The sequence below is a fragment of the Muscardinus avellanarius genome (assembly GCF_963383645.1).
Source record: "Muscardinus avellanarius genome assembly, chromosome: 1".
Taxonomy (NCBI): domain Eukaryota; kingdom Metazoa; phylum Chordata; class Mammalia; order Rodentia; family Gliridae; genus Muscardinus; species Muscardinus avellanarius.
This window is the reverse complement of record NC_137786.1, coordinates 5,155,686-5,175,342: the sequence shown is the minus strand read 5'-3', so window position 1 is coordinate 5,175,342 and position 19,657 is coordinate 5,155,686. Positions and strand designations below refer to the sequence as shown.

At 51.0% G+C, this 19,657-nt stretch overlaps 1 protein-coding gene across 2 annotated transcripts in view; it reads right to left on the bottom strand.

Annotated features, from left to right (window-relative positions):
- The window catches only part of TENT4A (terminal nucleotidyltransferase 4A), a gene marked incomplete at both ends in the record, with an annotated part of 40,210 nt that extends 39,377 nt beyond the window's left edge, over positions 1-833 (bottom strand). For both annotated transcript variants that reach the window (XM_080695483.1, XM_080695484.1), the window contains one exon: positions 211-833. In XM_080695483.1, coding sequence (XP_080551609.1) covers positions 211-833 — 623 coding nt within the window. The remainder of the gene's footprint in view (positions 1-210) is intronic.
- Positions 834-19,657: the final 18,824 nt, after the last annotated feature.

Sequence of the window (19,657 nt, the reverse complement as noted above, 5' to 3'; positions counted from 1 at the left end):
AGGTTAAAAAGTTAATGTTCACATGGCTCCTGATTCGGGTCCCTGGCAGCACCAAAATTCTCTGCCATTTGACTTACGGGCACCGCCACACAGACTGCGCCCCACCCGGACGCGGGTCCCTAACTCCTGGAGGAGCACGGGTGGTCCCCCTTCCCCGTCGCACTCGCCCCCGCCCCCCCGGAGTCGGGCCGGGCATGGCGGCGCACTCACCCCTGGATGCCCGGGCTGTAGGCGCGGCTCTTCCACGGCGTGCCGGGCCTGGGCGGCTGGGCGCCGGGGCCGCCTCCGCCCAGCGCGGCCGCCCGGCTGCCGGACAGCAGGTAGTTGAGGCCGTAGGTGCTGGCCTTGTTCTCGCGTTTCCGGCGGCCGGGGTGGAACTGGTGCCCGGCGGGCGCGGGGCCGCGGGGCGCGGGGTGCCCGCTGGCGGCGCCGGCCGCCCGGAGCGAGGCGCTGCTGGACGACGACGAGCAGCCGGGGCTCTCGGTGCCCGACTCGGCGTTGGACGAGGACGACGACGAGGACGACAGCGACGGCGACTTGTGCAGGCGGCGCGCGCCGTCGGCCGGCCCCAGCGCGGCGAGCAGCGCGGGCGGCAGCGCGGCGGGGCCGGGCGGCGGGGGCGACGCGGCGGGCAGCGCCCCCGGGCCCGGGCCGCCGCCCCGCCCGGCCCCCGGCGCGGCCGCGGGGTCCAGCGCCGGCGAGTTGAGGCAGAAGTAGGACGCGAGGCCCGCGCCGCCGCGGCCCACGCCCTGCGAGGTCTCCCAGATCTGCATCCACAGGGCATTGGCCGGCCCCTTCTGCTCGGGCTGGATCCAGGCCACGCGCGGATCCATCCACGCGCCGCCGCCGCCGCGGCCCCGCCCCCGCCGCGCCCGGCGCTGCGACGGACCACGACGACGACGACGACGGGCGGCCTCCCGGGGCTCGAGGGCGGCGGGCGGCTGGGGCGGCGCTCGGGCTCACGCGGCGCGGGGCGGGCGCGGGGGCCGCGGCGGCGGCGGCGGCGTTGCGCTCGGGCCGCTGGGAGAGGCCATCGGAGGGGCGGCGACGGCCGAGGGGGCGGGCCCAGGCGCGGCGGGAGCGCGGCCGCGCGCTCCGAGCCCCGGCGGCGGCGGCGGCGGCGGCGGAGAGCCTCTCGGGCCGCCCGGGCGCGCGGGAGGAAGGGCCGCCGCCTCCGCTCCGGGGCGGGCGGGCGGGCGGGCAGGGGCGGCGGAGGGCGCGCGGCCTCCCTCGCCGGGCCGCGGCGCAGTGCGCACGCGCGGCCGATTCAAATCCTCACTCGGCCGCGGCGCCTTGGTTACCGCGCCTGCGCACTGCGCGCTCGCGGCGTGGGGGGCGGGAGCCGCTGCGGCGGCCGGCGGGCCTGCGCGCTGTGGGCGGGGTCCCGGCGGCCGCGCTGCGCATGCGCTGGGCCTCGGCCCGGTGGAAGTTTCCGTGCGGCGGGAGCGGGCTGCGGGAATGGAGGACGCCGCCCTGCGCCCCTCTGTCGGCCTTAGGGGGCCCTGTGCGCCCGCCCACGTGCTTCCCGCAGCAGGACCCGCGCCCCAATCCGGAGGGCGGTGCGGCAGGTCCCTGCAGCCGTTTCATTTCCTCTAATGAGTGATTTTTTGTGTGTGCGAGAGTGAAATGCACTTGCCGCTCCGTTCCCCCGGCCCGGTGGCCGGCGCTCGGCGTTGGAGAAGCGGCGTGCGCGCCTGCCCGGGCGGCCCCTGGCCCGGCGCTCCCGGACGCCGCCTCGGCAGCTCCCTCCAGGGCATCGCCCAGCTGCCGGCCTCAGAAGGGACCCGCTGCCCAGCTTGCCACGGAAGCGGGGTGGACGGTGGGTTGGAATGCAGCGCCGGGCGCACGTCCTGTGTAGTCCGAAGGAAAGGCCAGCGTGTCATTGTGTTTGCTGGGCTGGTAGTGAACCTGGCGAGCAGTGAGACCCGGCTCCCGCCAGTGCCGGCCTCAGAGGGGCCCTGAGATCATCGCAGGACCAGTGCCCTGACACCCTCGCTCCAGCACCGCTTGGCCCCATCCTTTTGACATGTAATGGGGCAAGGCCTTTTTAAACGCTACATAGTTTAAACATTACAGAAGCGCAGACTCTACAAAGTGCTGAACCCTTCAAACAGTGCACCAGCAAGAAAGGACCACGCATTGGATACTACGGCCTTTGGAGTTCATTTTTGTAGTAATTGAAAGAATGTTTCTATCCAAATGTTTTTTAAACACCTGAATATTATACATGTGGAAATTACCATCAAGGATTCAGACGTGTGTTTAATACAGAAAATCAGGCCACGCAGTTATTTTGGAACTTGCTTCCAACAGCTCGGGCAGAAATCCTTGAAGTCAGTCATACCTGGCTCCTCTCTATTCAGAGCCAACTCAATCATCTTGGCTTCAATGCCAGAAACGCCCCTAACCCAACTGCGACCCCCCTCTCCTTCCCCATTCCCACTGCCGCCATTTCCAGTGTAGTTTAACCAGCGTCTCCCAGCTGGCTCCCCACATCCCAGCCTTGCCCCTTTCAGCATTTTCCCAGCACAGCAGCTGGAGTGATCCTCGGGGGTTTGAGGGAAGTGTTACTCTTTAAAAACTAGATCAGCCCAGTTTCCACTGAAAACTCTCCAGTGGCTTGCTCTCAGCAAATCCTAACAGCCATATATGACCTGCAACACCCTACCCTGTCATCTCCCCAGCTCTTCCAGAGACCAGCCTGCACCAGCCACAGCGCAGGGCACAAGGGGGCCCTGGCTGTGCTGGCTCCCTGACAGCTCTAACCCCAGAGGGACACGTGGGTCCTTTACCTCCATCTTTTAGTGGCTTCCAAACGGCTCTACTTAAACTACAGAATTAATCCTCAGCATCCCCTATCCCTCTTCCCTGCTTTACTTTTTTCTTAGCATTTATCTCCGTTTGTTTCCCAAGGCTGCAGATTTATACCACAAATTTGGATGGCTTAAAAGAACAAATGTAGTCGGGCGGCTTAAAAGAACAAATGTAGTCGGGCGTGGTGGTGCACACTTGTAATCTTAGCATTTGGGAGACTGAGACCGGAGGATCACGGTTCACGGACAGCCTCAGCTACTTAGGCCCTCCGCAACTCAGTGAGACCCTGTTTCAATATAAAGAATAAACAACTGGGCAGGGGGTGTAGCTTGGAGATCAAATGCCTCTGGGTTCCATCCCCAGATACACACACACACACACACACACACACACACACACACAAAAAAAAAAAAAAAAAAAAAACCACATGTATCCCCTGGTGGGCCAGGAAACTTGTCAGTGAGGCCACGCTTTCTCTGGAGGCTCTGTGGGCAACTATTCATGCGTTCCTCTTAGCTAATGATACTGTCGGCATCCCTTGACTTGCTACATTACCCCACTGCCTCTGTCATCTCAGCATTTTCCCCACATCTGCGTCTCTTCTTGTAAGGACACCATTTGTATTGGATTAGGGCACACCCTGATGACTTAACGTGATAGCGTCTGCAAAGACCCTTTTTCCAAACAACTGCATTCACAGGCATACATGGCAAGGACTTCAGTGTACCTTTGTGGGGATTCAGTTCCACCCACTGCACCAACTAACATTTATCGCCTTGCCCATCATCTGTGTTCCCTACCCCACTGGAATATAAGGTTCACAAGGAGAGGCAGGTATGTCCTTCTCTGCTGTGCACCAGGATGGTCTGGCACACGGTTAGGTCCTCAGTCAACGCTGGGGACTGACCCACAGCTTTGGCGCAGGGTCAGGACCGGGCGGTCGCCCTTGCTCAGCCTCGGGATCTGTTACACAGGTTGTCGTCGTTTACTTCTTCCAACACTGTCCGTTCACTCCTGATGGCCTCATGCCCTGCCTTCCCCATTCGCAGTTAGCTAATCTTCCTTGATCTGATTGCTCAACCACTAGACAACTTTTTATATTAGAGCCAGGGTTTTGTTATTTATGTATTTGTGTTTGTGCCATGTGGTTATACATCATGATGGAGTTCAGAGTGATAGAGGCACGCGTGCTTGCGCACGGCACTCTGAGCCCTGCCCCAGTTCCCTCCCCACCCCTCCCACTCCCCCCTCCTGTGCACAGTAACTTGTGTCTGCGCATCATGCCCATGGAAGCATTCCTCCCAGCAAGTCCCCCCCATCTCCACCGTCGTTAGGGCCCCTCCCTCCCTCCACTGCTGCTCCTCCTCCTGCATCCAGAGTCCCTGTGTCCCAGTGTCTCCCTCGCTTCCACATGAGGGAAAACATCCACCCTTTCACTTTTTGTGACTGGCTAACCTCACTTAGTATAACATTCTCCAGCTCCATCTATTTCTCTGCAAGTAACAATTTTGTTCTTTCTGGCTGAGTAGAATCCCATTGCATGCATATCCCATAATTTTGTAATCCAGTCACTTGTTGATGGACACCTAGGTTGGTTCCATGAATGTATCAATTCTGAATTGTGCTGCTTCTGTGAACATAGGTATGCATGCATGACCATGGTGATCTGCTTTAGGTTCTTTTAGTAGACACCCAGGAGTGGTTCAGCTGGGTCTATGATAGGTCCATTCCCATTTTTCTCAGAACTCTCCACACAGATTTCCTAAGTGGTTGCATTAATTTGCAGTCCTACCAACAATGTGCCAAAGTTTCTATCCGTCCACATCCTCATCAGCATTTATTATTATTTGTGTTTTTAGTGATTACCATTCTAATTGAGGTTAGGTGAAATCTCAGGGTTTTTTTTTTAATTTGCATCTCTTTGATTATTTTTAATCTAATATTCTTATATAAATTAGAAGCAATATATTAATGTAAAACAGGAAGCAATACTAAAAGTAAAATGCAATCCTTGAGGCTGTAGGCAAGGAATTGTTTTGTTTTTTAATCAATTTCTGCAGAAAAGTTTCCTGCTCAAACCCACCCCCCCCCATTAGAGGAGGAGCAAGAATAGTGATTCTACTACAAATTCTACTACAATAGACGGCCCACACAGGCTCAGTGTAGAAAACAGAGAAATGTGTAGCATGTGCATGTGGACAGGTGACGGGTATTGCCCGACTGATCCTAGAAGATGCTGATTTTTTTTCCCCATGGATGAATGGTTTCAAAGTGTATTACATGGACTCTCCATGCCGGACTCCGCGATGCTGGTCTGAGTGCAGTTATCTAGAGCTCACCCCCTCTACCAAAATGCGAGGGTCAAGCCCAAGAATCTCTAGTTTAAGCAAATGCCTGGAGTAGCACTTAAGTACTTCTTCCTAAACCAGGATTCCCAAGCTCAATTGTTCTCAGGCACTGACTAGATAAGTGTGTATATTAGCTACTGCTGGGTAAGAAGCTGCCCTCAAACTCAGTGGCTTAAAATGTTTCATTTTTCTCAGAGTGGACCTCTCAGCTGAGTGCTTCTGCTGCTCAGCCCAGACACAGCAGACCTCGCCCAGAGAGCTGCAGTTCAGCTGGACGCAGGGCACCCTGGAGTGGCCACACTCACACGGCCAGCAGGTGGCTGGCTGGCAGCTGGGCATCGGGGCTGACCAGCCCCTCTGTCTCATGATCCAGCAGGCTAGCTCTGCCTTGTTCTCAGGTGTGGAGCAGGGTTTCAAGAAAAAGGCCAGCAGGCACAAGTTCAGAACTGGCACACTATCGCTTCAACAGTCTGTGAGCTGAAGTGAGAGACAAGGCCTTCACAAGAGCCATGGCTGAGGAACTGGCCGCCACCTGTCACCTCGCAAGGATTGTGGACACTGGTCGGGGCGCAGCTGGGCTGTGCTGCTCCGACCTCTGTCTTCACATGGCATCCTCTGCTGTGGGTCTCTGCACCCCCTCTTCTTCTTATGAACCAGTCCTTGGATTTAGGGCTCAACCTAAGACCAGAATGATAGCACCTCAAGAGACCTAGCTAGTCATACGTGGAAAGACTCCGTTTCCAAATAAGGTCATGTTCAGAGGTTCTGACTGGACTCAGTTTTTGAGAGGACACTATTCAGCCTAGTACAGAAGTACAATGAGCCGGGTGTGGTGGCGCATGCTTGCAATTCCAGTACTTGAGAGGCTGAGGCAGGAGGACCACGCAGGCTTGAAGCCAGCATCAGATAGTGAGGGAGGCTCTCGGCAGTATAGCGAGACCCTGTGTCCAAATAAAATATAAAATGGGTCTGAGAGTGTAGCTTGGAGGTAGAAAGCCCTTGAGTTTCATCCCCAATACCAAAAAAACAAAGCAAAACAAAACAGAAACGTAAACAAAAAGGAGTATTTGGCTCCTGTTGTAAGAAATCCAGAGACAGAGTGTGATTAGCATGTGATCCCGCACTCCTGGGTGTGCAAGCTGACCTGTCTATAGTTCTCCTGGCCTTTGCCTTGTGGCCACCCCAGCGCTAGGGTCCACGCTCAAGACAGAGAAGAGAAAGGGAAAGAGCAACTTAGTGAGACTCTCCTTCAAAATAATAAAAGGCTGAGCGTGGTGGCTCATGCATGTAATCCCCGGGCTTGCGAGGTGGAGACAGGAGGATTGTGCAGGTTCAAAGCCAGCCGTGCTGGCTTAAGAGACCCAGTTTCCAAATAAAAATATAAAAAAATAGGTCTGGGAGTATAGCCTGGAGGTAGAAGGGTTTCCAGGAACCCCAGTACCACAGTATAAAAAAATAAACAGGGTTGGGGTGTACCTCAAAGGTAGAAGGGCCCTGGGTTCAATCCCCAATACTGAAAAAAAAAAAAGCATTTTCCAGGAAACTCCTACATAAGATTTCTCTTCAAATTTCATCAACTAAATGTAGTTTATAAGGCTGCTCCTTACCACAAGAGGCTGGGAAAGCAGAGCACAGACAAATCACAAGTCACTGTGCAGGGCATGGCCAGGTAGCCAGGCTGAGAAGAACTGGGACCAGTGGGCCAAGAAGAAACAAGTGCTGGGTGTCCTGTGGACCTGAAGCTGGCCATCCTGGTCTCTTCCATACCCCGTCCATGTCAGTCTGTCTCTGAAAGCCTGTTCTGCCACAGTCCAGTTTTCTGGTCAACCCAGAATAGAGTAATGAACTCCCTGGCTTTTTTCCTGGTGGCCAGACAGCATCTTCTGCATCACTCCAGAGCCAGGCTGTCTCCAGGGGACACTGGCAGTGTCTGGAGACATTCTTGAACATTGTGTCTGGAGATAGTTGTGTGTCAGACACAGAGATGGCCCATACAGGCTCAGTGTACAAAACAGAGAAATCTGTAGCATGTGCATGTGGACAGGTGACTGGTATTGCCCGACTGATCTTAGAAGATGCTGAAAACTCGCCTGACAGAGGAAGGGCATCCCCAGGCTTCTTAGAGGCCGGGACGCCAGTGGCAGCAGAAACCTAATGAAGCTGTCACTGGGGAGCGGTTTTCTTGGATGGTTCTTGTCTTCAAGAGACACAGATAGGGTAAGCCTGAGAGATTTGCTTAGCAAAGTGAGTGGGCTGCCTGAGAGAGGGATGTGTTAGAAGGAAGGGAATCTGCCCCAGAGAGAGTCTGGTGAAAGGGTCCATCCAGGACTGGAAGCAGCCACGGTGTCTTCAGTAGGTCTGGAAGCCTTCCTCTTGACATATGCTGTATCCGGGGCAGTCACTGCCATTTCACCTCACAGCTCAGTGTGTCTGCGCTCTTTCTGCTGTGTTGGGAAATTTCCCTTTGGTTTATCTTCCACGCATGCTCTGGGACTGGAAAGCCCCCTAGGCTGGTGGCCCTGAGGTGGTGTATAGATGGGATTCCCTGTCCCTGAGAGGAGTCAGGTGGGGTGACATCGTGTCGCTCTCAGTGGAGCATGCTCCTCATTGCCTGCTCATTTCCGCCTCACCACCAGCAAGGCAGGCTGCTGGCCAGGCACAGGAAGGCTGCATGCCACATTTCAGCACCTGGGCATCCCATTGAAAGATCTCCACCCAGGAGTGCCATGAGCCCGCTGGGTTTTAAGAAATCACCTTGCCTTGGCAGCTGGAATCGTGAGTGGCAGGACTGCAGGTGGAGATAACGGTTGGAAGAAAATGGCCTGGGGAAGGAGAAAATTAATAGTAGGCATGGTGTTGGGTGTGGAAAGGACTTAGGAGAAGATAAATCAGGATTGTTAGCCAGTCTCAAAATGGAGCGATGTGTCATGTTAAGAGTTTGTTTCTTATCACACTTCGGTCCAGCGTGGTCTGGAGTAGTAGGGGAAGAAAGGGGCTCTGTCCCACAGTCATTCAGGCGTCACTCCAGTGATTTTATGTAGACACTCTGGCATTCCTGGGGTCTGAGATCTTCTGCTAGCTCTCTACATGGAGCCAGTGGGGAAGGAAAGAAATAGGATGCAGGTCCTTCCAGAGGTTTAGGGGCCAGGCCTGGGAGTGGCCAGTACCTTCCTCACACCCAGAGCAGGCGCATGGCCTCACCTGACCTGAGTGTTTTAGTTAGCTGTTTCATTACTGTAACAAAATACCTGACAAACACAACCTAGAGAAAGAAAGGTTATTTAGCACTCATGGCTTCAAAGGTTAGTCCAGCTTCAAGGCAGGAACAACGATGGAGCTTCACAGCATGAGTAAGTGCTGTGCTCACCCTCCACAATGCCAGGGTCGGCCATTAGCTGAGTATTAGCTGGGCAGGGCCACCACTGTCTCCCACTGCCTGCAAGGCCGAGCTTGGCGAAATGAGTCTTGGAGAAAGAACTTCTTAGGCACGCCCTGAGAGCAGAGTGTCCCTCCTGGCTTCGTCTCAAAGCAAACGTGTGTGTGTGTGTGTGTGTGTGTGTGTGTGTGTGTGTGTGTGTGTGAGAGAGAGAGAGAGAGAGAGAGAGAGAGAGAGAGAGAGAGAGAGAGAGAGAGAGAGAGAAACTGGCAATTCAGGGGCATCTCACCTCTGAGCTACATCCCTATTTATCGTTTTTTGTTTTTTTGGGGTGTGTGTGTGTGTGTGTGGTACTAGGGGTGGAACCCAGGGGCTTTTCTACCTCCAAGATAAACTCTCAGACTTATTTTATATTTTATTTGGAAACAGGGTCTCACTAAGTTGCTGAGAGCCTCACTAAGTAGCTGAGGCTGGCTTTGAACCTGTGCAATTCTCCTGTCTCAGCCTCCCAAGCACTGGGATTACAAGTGTGTGCTACCACGCCCAGTGTTTTTTTTTTTTTAATAAGGTCTCACTAAGTTGTAGAGGCTGGCCTCAAACCTGTGAGCCTCCATCTCAGCCTCCCAAATACAGGGATTACAGACATGAACCACCCATCGCCACTAAAACAAATCTTTTAAAAGAAGTTTCCCTGGTATGGCCTTGAGCCGGGGGTGGCAGGGTCATGCTAATTCCCGATATGTCCTCATTACACTTTTTCTGTCTTCCCAAAGTACTTAATTTCTCTTTAGCAACCTCTGCTTTCTCAGCCTGTTTCACACATTCTAGCCAAATTGCAAGTTTTTAAATCTCTTGACTCTGCTTTCTGTTCCCTGTTTTCACAGCAAACCTGATTAAAAACTTACAATAATGATCATGGAACCATCAGCATGCTCTGCTGCTTCAAAATTTCCTCCACCATTCTAATTAGCCAGTCACCTCTCGTTTTGCCTCCTAGAAAGTCTCAGGATATGGGCAAAATGGAGAGATTTCTTGGCCAGGATGTAACATCTGTGGCTCCTAGATCAGTCGTCCATAGAGTCCTCCTTGCTGTCTGAACCCTCGTGAGCAAAGTCTTTAAGGCCTACCTTCCTCTGGGTACCATGGCCTTCTGAGCTCCCACCAGAATTGTCCAATAGGTTCTGCTCACAGTGTTCTAAGGCTTTTCCAGCCTGCATCTCTAAACCTTTCCACATTCCTCTCACAAGCCAGCACCAAAAGTATTCTGGACATCAGATTTCTCACAACAGGCACCTCACTTCTTGGTACCAATTTCTCTTCTAGTCAACTTTTGTTGTTGTTGTTGCTGCCACCAAATGTTTTGACAAGCACAACTTAGAGGGAGAACCATTTATTTGGGGCTCACAGGTGCAGAGATCAGGCCATGGCCCAAGGCAGGAGCCACAGCATGGCAGAGAAGGAAAAGCCACCCTATCTCATGGTATCCAGGAAGCAGAGAGAGAAGGAGGGATCAGAAACAGATACATTCCCCAAAGCCACACTCCCAGGGACCCAGCAGCCTGAGCCAAGCCCCACCTTCAAACCCTGGCTGCCTTATCTAACACATGAGCTTCTGTGGGGACGTTTTATGTCCAGACTGTAACCCTGAGGGCGGCTGGGAAATGTAGTCCAGCTGAGAGCCCACAGAGAGGAACTGGGTCTGGCAGGCACACAGCACGAAGTCAGCCACAAAATGTTTAGGAAGTAAAATCATCCAGGTTCCTTAATCGATTCAGTGTGAAGGAAGGAGAGAGAAGATTGAGCGCTCCCGAGTTCCGCCAAGGAGACTGGAGCAGGATGGCCCAGACAGTGAGCACAGGAGCCAGCGCCGAGCAAGCCCAGGGGCTCTCACCACAGCACACCCGGTATAGACGGCTGGTTTTGCCATGCAACTTGCTTTCTGTTTAGAGGAGAAATTCTTCCTTTTTCTTGTTTTTTAAAAGGGGATATAATCTGTGACATAAAGGGATAAAGAACTTGAAAGTAAAACCAGAAGATCCTCCCTTTTCAGCATTTCTTCCTCAACCCATAAACATTCTGCCTTTCTTTATTTGTTCTCGCTCTCTGGTTTGGGGCCAGGGTGACAGCAGGAAGCAATTTCTGGGTGTTTGTACGGCTCACCAGCCGCTGCAGGGCCTGTCACCCCTGGTTGCTTCCTGCAGCCAAGCCAGCTAAGCTTACTGTGCTCCGACTGAGGTCACCGCCTCTTGACAGCCCAGCGCTGCCTGCCTTCCACCACCCGGCTGGAGGACTGAGTTAGCTGTGAGTCTACCCATGCTGGCAGCTGGACGTGGACAAACCCAGCCATCCATCTCCGGGGAACTTTGCAGAACTTGCCCTGTATTTTCAGTGTCTGGAAATAGGACACATAACCCATTCTCGAATCCCATTCTGCTAAGAATGGGGGCTGAGGCGCTACTTCCAGGCTCTGTGGCTTTGAGCAAGCTGGCTAATCTTGCTGGTCTCCCTCATCAATAGGATAGGATGACCCTTGTAACTAATCTTCGGATTGTGTAAAGATGAAACGAATTCACATCCTGGGAGAGCCTGCAAGGGTGACTAGCCTGCAGTACCAATCCTCCAGGTGTGCGTGCTAGTGACTATTATTTCTCTGTAAATCCTTAAGAAGCTGGAATTTTCTTCAAGTCTTCCGGGCTTCTTCCCAGTCCTTCCTCTGAGATGGGAAGCCAGCCAGTGGATCTGCTGTGGGCTTTTGCTCTCGGTTCAGGCCCCACTTCCCCAGAAATAGAAAGAATAGCTCTCATGCTTCTCGGCCCTAAGGGACAAATTCATTTTCCTGTTTCCCTAACTGCTTGCTCTTCCCTGGCTGTATTGATCAAGGCTCACTAGAGTAACAGAACTCATGGAACACATATATGGAAAAGGGGGATTTATTAAATCAGTCTACAATCCAAAGCAGTCTAGTCCCCTTTCCAACCGCAGGTGGAGAGCTAGAGGAACCAGTAGCCGGTCGAGCTGTCTAAAATCTGGAATTTCAAAATCAGAGCAACAGATAATGTAGTCCCAGCCCAAAATGGAAAGGCCTGAAAACTCCTGAGAAATGATGGTGATGGTCCAGTTCAAGGAGCTGAACACCGATGTCTCGGACAAGTTCAGGAAGAACCATGCGGCTTTCCCCTCTTATCCAGGTCCCATACCTATCAGAACCGGGCTGCCCACATTCAGAGAGAGGAGCAACAAAGGACCATCCAGGTGGGTGGCCTGTACAGCCAATGACATCCTTATTCCTGGCTTAGGGGCCACCGGTGGAGCTGGCAGCATCCCCTTTGGACACGTGGGATGGGGAAGGTCCTTCACAGGCTGCGGAGATGTTCAGGAGAGAGCTGACGCACGGGCTGGCATCTAGGGGAGCAGTTGGCCTGGGCAGGCGGGTGGGGAGGACGCTGCGTGGCTGCAGGGTTAACTGTGACCCTGGCTGAGCCGAGCCCGAGGGGGTGTGGACCAGGATTGATCGCAGCGCAGAGCTTGGGCAGGACCAGCCTGAGAGTCTGAGAGAGCAGAGGGGGAGGGGGCGAGGCGCTCATTGTCTGTGTGATTCAGCTACACAGCATCTTAAACCTGCTTAAATTTCTGAGGAGGTGTGAGGCGTGTGTTGTGGGTGCTTTCAAGGCGCCACTGTTCAGTAAAATATGTAATATCTACCCTCAGGAAACTGGCTTGAGTACACCAAGGCCTAAAAATAGCAGGCTCACAGACCTGCGGATTCTTTTCTTATGACTGCAAGGCCTCCACGCCCTCGCAGGCACGCTGCTGCTGGCAGCGGGGAGACTCAGGCCGGCCCTCCAGACACAGCCTCCAGACAGGCTGGCCCGGCCCTCCCGGGGAAGCCGGGAGCCAGAAGTCGGTGGTGACGGAACTCACTGGTCTACCAGCAGGCTGTTCCTTGTGAGCTAGCTGGGCTCTTTTCTTCCAGAGTTTTCCTTCCGAATTTCCTTCACGTGTGGCAAGGAGACAACACATGTGGGTGGGAGGAGCCAGGGCGGGACATCTGCACAGGGTGAGGAAATAGACTGACCAGGGTCTGCGCCTCAGGGCTCGAGTCGGTGGCGCCTCAGGGTGTCCCTCGCAGGCCACTCTGGTGAGAAGGGCGTTTTGTGTCCAGCAGAGGAATGACCCGGGTACAGCATGTGGGAAGCCCCTCAGGACAGCACACGCTGGCTACTGCTGTCCTCTTGTCTCCAGTGGAAAGGGGGTTAGGTCTTGGCTGCACTGTACCTCGGCCCGGCTCAGGACTGCAGGGACCTCACAGCGGAGTTTGGGGCCTTGACTCTGAGTCTGCAGTTGTATTTCAAGAGCCCCCTCGGTGCATCCTGGGGAGGTGGAGGAGACTGAGGAAACCGAGTCTTCTCCCAGAGCGCCTGGAGGGGGCCTGTCACCACTGGGGGCCTTGGAGTACCCCTGGCCTCTCCTTGCTCAGAGGCTTGAGGGTAGACATTGCCTTCTTTGGGGAGAGTTAGAGGCAGCCCACCTAGCACATCAGGAGGTGATGTGGGCCTTTCCCGAGGGAGAGGGTGGTTAGCATGTTTGACCAACCATGCCCAGCCAAAGTATGCTATGTTCAGCCCACAGTACAGTTGCTTATGAATTCTAATTATAACTGTCTATATAAGAGAATCTGCACAGTTATGCTACAGAAACAAAGGACCCAGATCTGGCTGGCAGAAATCACGTGGTGTGCAGTGATGCCTCTTCTCCCAGCACCACTGCCATCCTGTGTCGTTCATCCCGAGACCTGGGCTGGAGTAGCAGCCCATCCCAGTGACACAGTAAGGAAAAGAGAGGCGTGGGGAACCAGGTGACGGCTTCCAGATTGTGCTGGGATGTGGTGCTGTCCTGTGGAATCTCCTCACATCCACGTGGTACAGGTGGGAGATGTGGCTCTTCGACAGAGAAGTAACTGGAAAGCTGTGGTGTGTCTCTGTCTCGAGCAACGGGCCACCAGTTCCCAAGACCCATATGTCACATCACACATGATTTGTGTCGTTTCACAAGGTTATGAGACTTACTCAACACTCGAAGGTTATAGCACACAGGAAATTAGTAGTAAGTTATATAAGGAAGGTTAAGTTCATTTCAGATGCTGGGCAGCTGCTTTGCCAATTAGCTATAAATGAGCATCAAGCAATACATGTCACACTCATAATTCTAACAATTTAGGCGGAACAAGTATGCTAGACAACATATCAATTCCAGCATTTGAGCACTTCAGATAACTAGCTACAAACAAGCAGGGGGGTATAACGGCCCAAGTCCAGGAATGGAAGAGCAGATTCTGCAGCTGGTCCAGGCGTTGAGAAGGCTGAAGACCCTTGGTCAGCAAAGAGCAGGGCCAACGCGAAGTCTCCAGATCAGAGTCACGTGCACTGTAGACTCACTACAGTGTGAGCTGTAGCTCAGCGCACTGCATGAGAAAAGGGTGCTCTTTTGGGGGATGGAACCCAGGGACATTCCACCTCCAAGCTACACTCCCAGCCCTATTTTTTATTTAAAAACAGGGTCTCAGTGAGTTGCAACAGGCCTCCCTAAGTAGCTGAGGCTGTCCCTGAACCACAATCCTCCTGTGTCAGTCTCCGAAATGCTGGGATGACAAGCGTGCGCCACCACGCCCAGCTGGCTGCTCTTTTCATAAGGTTCCTATAAGTGCCGTCAGGTGTCCTTGGTAGGCTTATTGAACCTTGCCAGACACTCGTCCTTCCCAGAAATGTATTGATGATTCAAGTCCAAAGATGCAGAAAAAGGGTTGTGACCCAAGGATCTGTTATCAACTGTAGCACAGGTGGCCTGCATTTTTTGCCTCAATCCCGCTAATTTCAAAAACAGCCATTTACAAGCCCATTGATTTTTATCATAAAAATATTTAAGACTGGTTGATATTCTGACTTCAAGATGTTCAGAAACAAATAAACCAAAACTGCCAATATTTTACCGTGTCATTGTGGTTGTCTCCCTTGGTTCTAAACCTGATAAATTCGTCCATCTAAGTCCTCAATAAACCTACCTAAAGTTCTCGTGCATTGGGTGCAGGATGCCCAGCAATGGACAGGGATCCGCCCGGTGACACTGTCCATCAGTCGGGATGACAGCTGGGGTCAGACACCTACAGTGGTCCCCGGCACGATTCCTGAACCTGTGAGCGGTACGAGGGGACTCTTTCAGGTGTCAAGTACTCTGTGTGCTAAGTTTCAACGTCGTCTACACTGTGTGCAAGCAATGCAGCGTGAGCCAACGCAGGGCGGGGAGAGGGGAGAGATGACAACTGTGTCTTTCGACGATTGCTCTGTGGTAAGTCTCTAAAGAACAGAAATGGTAGTGGGGCGTTGGTGGCACACACTTGTAATCTAGTACTTAAGAGGCTGAGACGGGGGATTGCCGGTTCTCAGACAGCCTCAGCTACTTAGTGAGGCCTCTGCAACTTAGACCCTGTTTCAAAATAAAGAATAAAAAAAATAGTGCTGGGAGTGTAGCTCGGAGGTAAAATGCCCCTGGTTTCCATCTCCAGTACCACACACACACACACACACACACACACACACACACACACACATACACACACAGAACAAAAGCAATGGAGAAGTTGCACTATCGTCACGAATGGTCCCTGGCATCGTGTAAACGCAGTCTTCTTACAGCGCAGAGTGTTTTCACTACAGGCCCCTGTGGGTCCACTGGCCAAGGGATTGCTCTCTCCTTCCCTTCCTTCCACTCCAGCCACCCCTCTGCCTGCCGTCGTGGCATCCTGAGCCCCTTCAGACCTGTGGCTGCATCCTTCCTCCTTCCTGCAGAGCCCGAACTGTGCCCCGGCTGCCTGGCAAAGCTGCTCGTTCCCACATTCCCCTCACCCCTGGGACCTGGCTCAGCCAGCCTTGGGGAGACGCTTCTTCACCCCGGTCCTCTGGCCGGTGGCCAGTTTCTATGACTACTCACTCATGTGTCTGCATTAGCTGTCTCTGCCCGAACACATAGCCGACCTTGTCCACTCTTTTCAGTCCAAGCTCAGCAGAGGGCCTGGTTGGGGGCTGTGCACATACACAGCTGTTCACTGACTAATAGAACTGGCGTCCAAGAGCCCCTCCAAGCCGACCTCAAGCCTCCTTTCTGCCACTCACACCCTTGCTGGAGGTGGAAGCCTATGCAGACTGGTCATTCACAAGCGTTCAGAACCACTGCTTTCTGGGCTCTGGCTTATGGCTCAGGGAGTCCCATTTCCTGCAAGCCGCCCTCAGCGTGCTCCTCGCCTCTCCCAATACAGACCCAGGGCCGAACAAAACTTTTCTTTTGATTTTTTTTTATCGGTGCATCGTAGTCATACATCTTATGGAGTACAAGATGGTGGAGACAAACATGCACCATCCCCCAATCACGTTCCCATCCCCTCCCTCCTTCTATGTTTGGCCTAGCGATTGACTTTGCTGTGTTTGTTAATGTACACCGCGTGCCATGGAGAATTTCCCTCCTCCCCACTCCCATCCCCTCAGGCCACCTCATTTGCTCGTCTCTAGATCTCCTTCTTCATCTAGACTTCCTCCTGTGACCCATTTTCTCCCTAGCTTTTGCATATTAAGGAGAGCATCCGATTTCTTATTTTTTTGTGATTGACTAATCTCACTTAGCATAATGTCCTCCAGTTCCATTCATTTCCCTGTAAATGATGTAATTGTGTTTTTCTTTATGGCTGAGTAAAATTCCACTGTGTACGTATCCCACGGTTTTGCAATCCATTCATCTGTTGATGGACATCTTGGCTGGTTCCATAGTTTCGACCAAAACTTGTATACACCTTTCCTAGCCACGTTCACCTACAGTGATGGAATTGGGAGATTGAGATTTATAGTAACTGTCACAATTACTTCTGTGATTTTGAAAGTGAATTGTAGGGCTTCTCTTCCTGCCTCAAATCATATTAACTGATCTTATTGCTTCAAATAAATGATTTAATTAATGGTGCAATTAAACGCTGACTCTATTTAATGTTCTGCTTTTTGGTCTAATGTCCCAAGTGGACTGCAGGCCTCGGGGCAGAGGGGCCTTGCTTCTGGTAACCTACGCCCTTGCTGGCCCCAGCGCTGAGACCTCTACTCAATTAGTACAAGTAAGTGTGGTTTCAATTTGCCCAGATATTTGCCCACAGAATCTCATTCGAGATTCAGTGGTGGGCAGGCGCGGGTGCTCCTGGGATTGCAGCAGCCACCTAGTATCCCAGAGGAGAAGGCTTCCTAGCAGCCATTAGGCTTTGGGAAAAGACTAGGAAGGTCAAAGCAGAATGAGAGCGACCAGATACCGGTGCAAGTACTTCAGCCGCAGAAGGCTGAGGCCGGGGACCAGACGAGCATCGAGTCTGTAAATATTTAAGGAGGAACCACTCAAAGCCGAGGGCTGAGCCAGCCCACTTCCGGGAAGAAGTCAGCAGAGAGGCCTGGAGGCAGGTGTGCACACGCGTTTGCAGTTATTAAGCCGACATCGAAAGATTGAAATGGTTGCTTCATTAAGAAAGGCGTACTCATGAGCTGAAAACTTTCAAGGAATCTGTCACTTAGGGCAAAGACAGATCCGTAATTTGCTTTTTCTTTATCTTCAGCATCACTGCACGAACATCCTGAAATCCAAGTCTTTTCCTTTTGCAATGGAACATGTGCATTCAACTGGAATGGTGTTTGCTAGCATGGAGCTACAGAGAATGACCATGGCTGAGGGTTTTTTTTTTTCCTTTTTCTTTTTTTTCAAAAAAGCTATATTCTTATACTAGAGATTGAATCTAGATTCATACTACCTCCAAGATAAACCCCAGCCCTTATATTTTTGTTTTGTTTTGTTTTGTTTTGAAACAAGGTCTTGCTAAGTTGCTGAGGCTGACCTCAAATCTTTGGTCCTCCTGTCTCAGCCTCCCAAGTACTGAGATTTCAGGAGTGCAGCACTGGGCCCAGCTAGAAGCTAACTCTTTTCAGGACAGTGTTCTTGGCATGTTTTCCAGGAGGCACAGGCTGTGGCAGGAGGTGGGAGGAATCCTTGTCTCCTTCTTTAGCCTCTAGTTTCTAAGAAGGAGCTCTGTGCCGCAGAAGTATTTTCTGCGTAGGTTACGGTGCCCTCTTGCGTTTGCCTGGTCGTGCTGGAAACTTTTGCGATAGTTACACTCAGCCAAACATAGAGAACCCTTATAGCGCCCCGCTTCATTGATTTTTTTTCTCTCAGGGTTGGCACAAGCAACTTCATTTTGATTCTGACAACTTCCTCAGTATAATATTTTAGGAATAATGATCAACCAATGTGAGGAGAACTCTTTAGAAGATGCTTTTTCTGACTCTGAGTTATACCCAGGGCTCCCTCATCCAATCAAAGGCATGTATTTGTTTCCCATGTCTGTTTTTATATTTTACATTAAAAACATGAATGCCAACTTCACGAGGCAACTTAGTGAGAGACCCTGTCCCAAAATAAAGAATAAGAAGAATAGGGCTTGAGTGTAGCTTGGAGATAGAGTGTCCATGGGTTCAGTCCCCAATACCACACACACACACACACACACACACACACACACACACACACACACACATTAATGCATTTTCAACTTTTTTGTTTAAACCATAAGAGAAGAAATCTTTAATTTTTCTAAATAATTAGTCATTCCTTTTTTTGGTACTATCTCTCCACTGACCAAGATTAGAATAAGATTAAAATAAATAAATTCTTGCCACCACTGGAATGTTTCTAAAGTTTATGTTCTGTTCCAGGTTTCTGTGTGTCCATTCCTTGACCAGAAAAATACATTTTAATTATTAAATTATAAGCCGGTACATTTAGTAAATGCTAAGAGGTATGCCCCTTTTCTTCAAATTGAATGTTAGTTTTTAAAATTAGACATTCCAGCTAACATGTTATTTAAATTATTATTACCATTATTCTAGATAAATGTTATTATTCCAGATAAATCTTAGAATAATTTTGGTTAAGTCTGAAAACAAACCCTGAAGGAGTTGTAAAAATTTAAATGTATCAAGCCGAGCGTGGTGGCGCAAACTTGTAATCCCAGCATTTGGGAGGATGAGACACGAGGATAGTGGTTTGCGGACAGCCTCAGCTACTACTTAGTGAGGCCCTTTGGAACTCAGTGAGACACTGTTTTAAATAAAGAATAAAAAAATTGGGCGGGGAGTGTAGGTTGGAGGTAGAATGCCCCTGGGTTCCATCCCTATTACCACAAAAAATAAAATTAAATAAAAATTTAAAAATTTAAATGTATTGAATCACATCCCATTCTTAGATTCTATAAACTAATTTTATCAAATTGTACTAAATATATATAAAATTAGCACAAATATCCTTTCCAAAAGAAAGTCTTCTTTACTTTTTCCAGAGTTTTAACCTAGAATAAAGTATTACTTCCTGGTGACTCTGCGCAGTCTTCCCGAGTGTATCGCTAGTATCTTTATATTTTCTATTGGAGATATGTTGATTATTTTAAACCTTACTAGTTATTTTCACTCTGTTATAAAGTTATTAATTTCTGTGAATTGGATTTGTAACCATCAGATAGGTGACCATTCACCTAGAGTTTGTTACTAAAGTAGCTTTAGTCAGTTGATTCCCTTGTGCTTTTGAGGTAGCAATCAAATCACCTTTAGCAACAGATAATATCTACTACTTTGAGTATGCAGTTTCATATTTTTCTCATAATATTGTCTAAGACTCCTGAACCAATGATGAGGTATGTCAATTATAATAAGAATTTTCTTTTTTAGTTTTGAGGAGAGAACCCATATATTTTATGCTGGTTCCCAATAGGTGTGTGTGTGTGTGTGTGTGTGTGTGTGTGTGTGTGTGTGTGTGTTACTGAGGATGGAACCTAGGGACATTTTATCTCTGAGCTACACTCTCAGCCCTATTTTATTTGTTATCTTGGTACAGTATCTCACTAAGTTTCTGTGATCCTCCTGTCTCAACCTTCCAAGGACTGGGATTCCATGTGTGAACCACCATGCCCAGCTCCAATAGGCTATCATATTATTGAGAAAATGACTTTCTATTCCTAGTTCCAGACATTTTTTATAATTAAGAAATCAATACT